General features: G+C 47.6%; 1 protein-coding gene across 1 annotated transcript in view; it reads left to right on the top strand.

Annotated features, from left to right (window-relative positions):
* Positions 1 to 106: 106 nt before the first annotated feature.
* Positions 107 to 8,888, top strand: part of EIF4G3 (eukaryotic translation initiation factor 4 gamma, 3) — a gene marked incomplete at both ends in the record, with an annotated part of 30,914 nt that continues 22,132 nt past the window's right edge. Inside the window, 2 exons of the mRNA XM_009083231.1 lie at positions 107 to 254; positions 7,180 to 7,268. Coding sequence (XP_009081479.1) covers positions 107 to 254; positions 7,180 to 7,268 — 237 coding nt within the window. The remainder of the gene's footprint in view (positions 255 to 7,179; positions 7,269 to 8,888) is intronic.

Genomic DNA, 8,888 nt, shown 5'->3' with positions numbered 1-8,888 from the left:
TCCCACCCCACCGCCCCCTTCTCCTCCAGTTTCTATTGCTGCTGTTACCACTACAACTCCTTCTCCACCTCCTCTTCCATCTCCGAGTGCCCTCCCTGTTGTTCAGGGAGATTTAGAAGGAGAGGAGAGCATAAGAACTACTCTTAGTGAAGAGGTAAAAGATACTGAAAAGAAGGAAGAGACAGAAGCAGATGGGCAACTGGAGGAGAGCATAGAGGCTCAGAGTGTGAACTCAAGCAAGAGTCCTGTCCCAGGTAAGTGTGTGGCACTGTGGTTTGATGTGGGGCACTGGAGGATGAAGGAAAAGGGATCTTTGGGTTCTTCTTCCAACAGATGTTTCTGTTAGAAAAAAAAATATCTGATGGTGCTGCAGGGCTGTTACTGTGATTGAAAGATGCTAATCTTTGTTTGCAGGGACTAAAAATGCTCATAATTGTTCCCGAAGGAGGTCACTGGCTTGGATGTGTATCCCAGGGTTGATTGGGTGCGTGTAAGCCAGCAGCATTTCGCTTTCTTGGTGCCCCAGGGCTGGTAGAGGGGAATTCAGGGGGCATTGCTCTTCATGGAATCTCAGAGGGGTTTGGCTTGGAGGGACCTTAAGGCTCATCTCATTCCACCCCCTGCCATGGACAGAGACACCTTCCCCTAGCTCAGATTGCTCCAAGCCCCATCCAACCTGGCCTGGAACACTCCCAGGGCTGAGGCAGCCACAGCTCCTGTTCTCCCTGTGGGGAGATGTTGGTTTGAGGACTTGTGGCTCTGAATTTGTAAGCTTGATAATCACTCAGACCCTGAAACTCTTGGGGTGAACCTCCTGGGATAGAAGTTCTGGAACTGGGTGGGGTGGGGTCTTTTCCAATCAGAAAAGTGTGTCATGGTGTTACCAGATATGGGGAAATGAAATGGGCTGTTGAAGCTCTCCCAAATGACTGGCACACCGGTGGCCCAAACCTCCACCTGCCCAGTGCTCACTAGCAGTGCTGCTGCTTTTCCTCTGCAGAAGTAACACCTAAGCAAAATCTAGTTTACAAATTTACAATTTAATTGTAAACTTCACAGTTTAAAAATCACAAAAAATTGCAATTTCTGTAGCTCCTTTTGAAGTCCAGCCTGTTTCTCTGAGTGTTACCTGCCCGTGCATTCTGCATCCTCTTGCATTGCTGGGTTGGCATTTAATGGATTAACACAGACCACTCGTGTCTCCTTTGCTGTGTTTTCTGTGGAAAACTGCTCTTTCTTCAGGACTTCTTGGAGGTGAAACTGTGGGAAAGAAGTGGATCCATTCCCTGTATTTAGCTGCTGGGGGTATCACGGTGACAGCTCTGCACACCCAGCAGTGTCAAAGCATTTTACGTGTCACATCTGTCCTGCAGTTATTTAAATTGCTTTAAGTTTGGACAAAAAGGGCAAACGGTTGTGATTTAGGTCTTGTTGGCTGGTTTTTAAAGTAACGTTAAGAACAGAGATGGGAAATGGCCTCAGCACATCTCGGCTGCTCGAATAGCTGAGGTTGGTCCTGGTCCGTGTTTGTGTCGTGCTGCGTGAGGTCAATGTGCTGATCTTAAATAAAACCCCAGTATCTAGAGAAGATCAGAAAGATCCCTTCACTACAGCAGCCACAGGGTTTTTCCTGTTAATCTTCCTCTGGTTTTGTTTCACTCAGGTCACTGTTGTGCTTTCAATTCAAGCTGCTTCATAACCCAAATTAATTTCTTTACAAAGGAGAGAGGTAGGACTCTGTTAAGAAGGTTTTGCACAGGCAAGGTTCCAGCTTGCAGTGTTATTGCTGCCTTTGTAATGGCCTGCAGTTTAAATTTTGAAAAAATTAACTTACAGTGTTTGGAGCTTTTAGTTATGCAGAAGATGAATTTTAATGCTCTAATGTCATTAGGCTCAACAGCACACGTTAGTCAAGCCATTGGTTCTGCGACAGGGGGAGAAAGAGTTCTCAAGCCATGTAAAAGGTGTCGTGAAACTTGGATTTCTGTTAAGAGCTCAGGGCTTCAAGGAAAGCCAAAATCTCTCCAAGGCATTTTTTATGCTCTCTTATGATTTAATGATCTCGAACTATTGCGTTTCTCTGCCAGCCTTTTCTTGAGCAATACTGTTCCAATTCTTTCTTGGAGAGAGGAAGAGAGATTGAAATAACATCATCTGAAGCTCCTTGCTAATTCAGGATCGAGGGATCGTGTGTCTGCCATGTATGTTAGAGAGTCCAGATGTGGAACTCAAGCAGCAAGGAGAAAGGGTTAGGTTGTTGGTTTTGCCTTGGACTAAAGGCCAAGAGCCTTTTATGTTCTCTGGAGTTAGGATAGAGATTGGGGTAAGGGAAACTTCTCTGGGCTCTGCGATTTTAGCAATATTTCTTTGGGAGTCGCAGCAGAACTGTGGTTTTATTGCAGAGCAGCTTGGGCACAAATCATCCCAGTGCTTTCCCTTTAATGGGAGCTGAGCTGGGCTGGCTGGGACCTCCCAGAATAACCTCACTGCTGCTGCACTTCCTCCTGGGTGTCCTTTCCATAGCTGTAACCTGGCCTGCCTGATTTTGGGAAGGAGCCCTTCATCTCCCTCCTCCCTGACCCAGCAGGGCAGTACTGCTGAGACTCACAGGTGTATCCTGTGTTTTGTGACAGAGGTGACAGCTTTTCGGGGGTGAAGGAAGTTATCTGCTTGTCCTCAAGTGCTTTGCAGAACATACCTGATATCCAGCAGTCGGAGAAACAAGACTTCGATTTTTGGCTCTGCCAAGCCCTGTAGGGAGAGAAAATATATTCAGACCCTTAAACATCTGTATCTTCCAGCAATTCTTTCTTAGAGCTCAACTGAACGACTTGTCAGTGCTTGCAGGAAGGGGCTGGAGCTGAGCAGGGCTGACCCTTTGGGCATCCAGGGGAGCCTCTGCTCTTGCTTTTCCACTGGCATTAGGTCTTCAGCAGATTTCCCAGCTCAGAGGCTTCTACAGGAGCATCTGTGTTGTATTTTATGCTGTGTCCTACCTACTCTTCATGCTCTCAGTTGTCTTGGCCTGCACAACAAAGTTGGCGGTTTTAGTGGTTCGGTCTCAATGTCTGTGAGTTACTGGATCCTCATTCCCTGCTCATTAGCATCGTTGGTCCTGCTTACAGCCCCCTACAAAATGGGGGAGATTTGGTGAGTTTCAGCAGAGCATTAAACCCCTGAGAACTGCAGGGTGTTGTACCCAGGTATGTGCTTTCTTGCTGCTCACCATGTTCCTGTGCTGAGCATCCACCCAGCTGTGGGGTTAGCAGGGATGTTTTCACTCTCCTCATTCCCTGCTCATTAGCATCGTTGGTCCTGCTTACAGCCCCCTACAAAATGGGGGAGATTTGGTGAGTTTCAGCAGAGCATTAAACCCCTGAGAACTGCAGGGTGTTGTACCCAGGTATGTGCTTTCTTGCTGCTCACCATGTTCCTGTGCTGAGCATCCACCCAGCTGTGGGGTTAGCAGGGATGTTTTCACTCTGTTGCGAGGGCCAGCAGTCGCTTTTTTTGCCTGCTCAGGAGCAATTATCCTAAGTTTTTCAGGATGGGTGGAGCTGTTAATTTCAAAAGTGGCTTTTAAAATGATTAATCCCTACTGGTCTTCACTACAAGAAGAAAAATACAGATATTATCCCAAGAGGAATTGGAGACACTGTCTGCTGCTCTGGCTGCAGGTCATCAACAGCTGTTGCTTTTTTACTCAGTTCTGGGGTTTCTGTAGCTGCAATGAGGGACCAGCACTTTTCAGGGAACAAACCAGGAAAGCTGTTGCTGGTGGAGTGGAATTTCTACTGCAGAAGGCGTTACCAGAGACCTGAGGCCTTTGATGTCATCATTCTATCCCGGCTGTTATGAGAAGCAAAAAGAAAACTTAAGAGACTGATGTCTATCCCAGGCAGAACTCCTTGGAACACAGGAAGCCAAAGGAGCTTAATACACACAGAATTCAAAGGGCTGTTTCTTGCAGAGCTCATTTATGAGGTGTATTTCAGTGTGAAAATGGAGCCCTGGGACTGCGGCAGGGCCTGGGGTTGCTGAGCTGTGCAGACTGTAATGAGCAGCTTAGGGCAGCAGTTGGAAATATCTTGGAGAAATATCTCCAGCACCCAACTCAAGAGGCAGGAACATAAATCAGGTGTTGCCTTTTCCTTGATTTGCTGCCATAGCCACTGGAATATATTTCTCATGAGCTGGAAGGCAATGGTGGGTCTTTGCTTTGGTTTTTCATGGCATGTTGGCTAAAAAAAGTAAAACTATAGGAGCTGGAATTAATTTATGCTTCGCAGTTGGCCCCCACATCAGAGAGGAGAGGCCTTCTGTCTTCGCTGGATGGGCTGTGGAGTCACTGGTGGGTAGTGCCTGTGGGAAGATGTTCCACTGCGGAACGTGATGCAGCTGGAGAAATGGGCTGAGGTAGTGTCAACCCTGCTGAGCAGATTTCCTCGGTGGTGATGTTATCACCGGGAGTGGTGTCCAGGATAGCCTGGAAATAAGGGTTTGTTCCTCTTTCCAGTCCTAATGTAGTCCCTGATTGTCACTCCTTTTGTCTCCCTCTTTTTTGTGAGCTGTGGGAAAGAGCGAGGTCAGTGTTGGCTGGATCTGCTGGGGTAGGGTCCCACAGGATAAAATGGCCATCTGACAGGCCAAAAACATGCTCTAGAAGTGTGAATGCTGGCAAAAATGGACCTGCATTTGGGCAGGAATTAAATCGTTGATGTGCACATGAAGATGCTCACCTTGGGGACAGGAAAACTGAGAGGAAGAACAGAAGTGTCCAGAGACCTCCCTTGCTGAGAGCCAAGTAGACACATCACTCTGTAATCCATATGGCTTATGCAGTGCCTTGGGGCTGAAGCTCCATGTTCAGATGGGTAACGCAGTTGTCCCACTGGATCTGGGGTTTGGGAGGGTTGACACTTAAACTCACTTGGTTTTCTAAGCACACATTAGTGTAAGTTCTCCATTGAGTCAGTTCCTGCAGAAGAAGCAAGAACTCTATGGGAAAGAAAGAAACCTGATGTCTGCTATTTTAAGAGGGGAAGATTGTGCAGTGTCTCTGGAGATCCACCTGGGCAGCTCTGCCCCACGGTCAGGGGCTGCTATGGACTATGGGCTGCAGAAGCACCAGGGGATGGAAGTCATGGCATTCAAGGCAAAGCTCACTCAGAGGGCTTGACAGGATCACAGACTCTATAGAGCTTTCTTCTGCCAAAAAAAGGTGGAAAAAATGTATTCTTGAGCAGCAGTAATGTTAACATCCTGATGGCTGAGGAAGGAAACGCCCCAGACCCGTGCCAGCCCCAAATCCGTGACCCTGAGTTTACTTCTGTGCAGCTAAAAATGAAACTTGACACTGTGGATGGTTTTCATGGTTTGAGGTTGAGGAGAGAAATTCTGTCAGATTAAAAACTTTGGGGTTAATCAGTTACATCACTTGGCAGTGGCAGGATGTAGGTTGGTCCTGTGCAGGTGTGAGGTCTTCTTGGAGAGATCCCTGGGAACTGTGGAAGTGGTGTCACCAGAAGACATCGATGTCCAACCTGAAAACAGCATTTGGCCTTTGAAAAGTGCTGTTTTTACTGAACCTTAGCAGATTTTGTGGTGGAGGAAGCTGTGGAGCCCCACTTAGATCCTTGCTTTGCTACATCCCAGAAATCACCACCTGCATGGACACTTGGTCCTCCCCAGCCTCTGTTTCCCCCAGGACGGTGGGAAGAGCTCGGCTGGTCCTGCCAAGGATGCTGGAGCTGCTGTGAGCAGCAATCAGAGCTGATCCTGGTTATGTAAGGCAAAGCCGTGTTGCAGTCTGTGCTTGGCCCTTCCTCTCCTCTCCTGTGAGCCCCAGGAAATTCAGGCTCCTGCTGGGGCTCTGCCCTGCTCTGAAAGCCTCTCCACAGGGGCTGTGATGGATGTGGCGTGCAGGGCTTGGAGCTTGCGATGATTTTTGCAGCTCCTCCGTGAGCCATCAGTTCTGTGGGTGACCAAATGTTGTTTGAGTATTTAAATTAGACATTGTTTTATTGTTAACCTTTGCTTTTGGGGTGTTCAGCATGAAGGTGAATATCTCCTCTCAGCACCGATAGCTCCTGTTGTGCTCTGGGTTGGGCCCTGTGTGTTGGCTGCAGTGATTCCTGTGGGAGTTTTTGGCATGTCAGCAGGTCCATGGTCACGCTCCAGACAGGGAAACGCTGTGAAGAAGCCACTGAGGCTCGTACATACCTTCTGGGGCAGTGGAAAGGCAGCAGATCCTATTTCCTCTTCACCCTTGGGAACAAAGTTGGCTGTTACTAGCTGTTCTTTTTTATCCATAGTGAAGAGCCTTCAAAGTTGTGATTTATTGTGATAAAATATATGCATGCTGGGTTTTTCCACAGTTTCTGCTGGAAACCAAAGGCTGGAGATGGAAATCTGTTTGCAGTAAACTCTAGTCACAAAATCAATCCTATTTAGACTCTGTTAACCAGGTGTGTGTGCCTGGGATCTGAATTCAAGCTGGAAGCACTTGCCACAAATGAGGAGCATATTGGTTTAATGCGTTTGTCTCCTCTTAATATATTGTGTGGTTTCTTTTACCCTTTGAGGGGGAAAGTGATTAGAGTAAATCACTGCTGATCTCAGTAATGTTCTGTGGTGTTTCCCTTGACTCAGTCATCCAGGGAGGTTAATGGATGGAGGAATCTTGAACCTGCTTTTAAATTGAAGTATAAATTCAGCTTGGAGCAGAGCTGCAGGATTGGAGTTGTCCTTTTGGATGAGATACTGGAGCTTTGAGGCTGTTTATGGTTAATGTTATAATGTGTTATAATTCTTGAGAAAAACCTGTTGAGAACAACCTTCCCTCCCAGCTGATCCTTCCAAAAAATTGAGTTTCTGAAAGTGTTTTTGGCCCTGCATGATCCTCGTGCTGTCAGCAATGACCTCCTTGCTACCCTGAGTGCCATTATGACCTTGAATGAGCAAGTTGTAAAACAGTTCCTGTGTTTTAATGTCATTCTGATGATTGTTACTACTGCATTGAAACCAAAAGTGGTTAAATCAAGCTGAATCCTCCACAAGGCTTGCGACTGCTTCGTTTTCCTGTACCTCAGACCAGGCTAGAAGAGGGAAGTGCCTCAGCCACGGCCACGTTAGCTCCGTGTGATTTCCTGTCGTAATAGATGCACAATTTCATTGCAGCCCAAACAGCTGTAACTGCACCAAAGACGTGGAAGAAACCAAAAGACCGGACCCAAGCCACTGATGAGGTGACAGAGGTGGAAACGGAGGTAAGAGGGAACCACAGTCCTGCTCTGCCCAAATTTAGAGATGAAATCTTTAAACTGTATTTTAGAGATATGCTTCCTCGTTGTTTCACATTATCCAGGGCAGAGTTTTGGGGGAGGAACTGTGATATTCCACAGCATCCTTTAGATAACAGGTTTTAGTCTGTTCCCTGTTAAGCTTTTCAGTTTTCTTTGGTTTTGCCTAATTTACCAACTCATAGAATCCCAGGCTGGTTTGGGTTGGATGGGACCTTAAATTCCATCTCATTCCAACCCCCTGCCATGGGCAGGGACATCCTCCACTAGAAGGTTGCACTAGACTACCCTCAGTCTCCCAGCATTCAGGAACACATCACTGCTGCCCTCCAAGTGAGGGGTGAGGTCACAGTGCTGCACTGCCACGTGTGGGTCCCAGGACACCACTGTGGCATCTGGCAGGTTCTTCTGCACAGGGTTGTCATGGTCACAGGTTAGTTTCCCTGATGAGCAGCTGATGGAGAAGCAGAGCAGGGAAGACACTGAAGTTCTCAGGCAAAACCAATTTGACAGTGATTGAATGAGTAACAACAATCTCCCTCACTGCCATTCTCATAGGGATATTGCAGCATGGAGCTCTGCGTTTAATATCCTGGGTCAAGTTCAGGGTCAAATTGATCAGAAAGGGAGCAAGAGAGTAAAGCTGTGAAAATGCAGAGTTCCCAGTGCACAGATAAAAGCCAGTGTTGGCCAGGGGTGATGCAGAGCAGGAGAGCAAGGAGCATCACTGGGGCTGCACCTGCAGGTTCAGACTCTGTGTGTTCCTCATCCAGCACTGGAGGAGTCCTGACTCCTGCTCACCCAGCAGTGCCACCCACGGATTTTCAGAGTATTCCCTTGAAAACTCTGCAAAAAAAAGCATTTTAGGATGTGGTGCCCTCAGGTAGGGAGGCAGGAGGATCGGAAGCCTCCTCCAGAGCTGCCTCGGTGAAGTTATTCCTTTGTTTAATGCTCAGATGTGCCAGGATTTCTCCCAGGAGAAGCGCGTTCCGACGCCTCCTCCATCTGAATGCACAATCAGGCTGTGTCCTTGGAGAGCTCTAAAATTAACAGCCAGGGATACTAATAGTGCTTTTCCCTGAAACTGAGATGCTGGAATTGTGGCTGTATCTCATGTGACCTTCTTTGGTGGGATCTGCTCCAGTTAGCAATGTGCATTTAAAGGAAGGATCGCCAAATTGGGTGCCATGTGCCCTTCACCATGGATGGTGGGAGAGCAGAAAAGCAGAGTTCGTGCAATTGCTCATGGCTTAACAGTTCCTTCCATCCAGTCCCTTGGGGATTTCATGGGCACTGCTGAGTCTTTCCATTTGTGCTGTACGTTATCAGTGGGTTATCCATGGGAATGAACTGATGAAGCACCTGGTGGCTCCCTGAATTGGGTGCCATGTGCCCTTCACCATGGATGGTGGGAGAGCAGAAAAGCAGAGTTCGTGCAATTGCTCATGGCTTAACAGTTCCTTCCATCCAGTCCCTTGGGGATTTCATGGGCACTGCTGAGTCTTTCCATTTGTGCTGTACGTTATCAGTGGGTTATCCATGGGAATGAACTGATGAAGCACCTGGTGGCTCCCTGTTCCCTATCCC

This window comes from Acanthisitta chloris, unplaced genomic scaffold (assembly GCF_000695815.1).
Source record: "Acanthisitta chloris isolate BGI_N310 unplaced genomic scaffold, ASM69581v1 scaffold45069, whole genome shotgun sequence".
NCBI classification, from domain to species: Eukaryota; Metazoa; Chordata; class Aves; order Passeriformes; family Acanthisittidae; genus Acanthisitta; species Acanthisitta chloris.
This window is presented reverse-complemented; position numbering and strand designations above follow the sequence as displayed.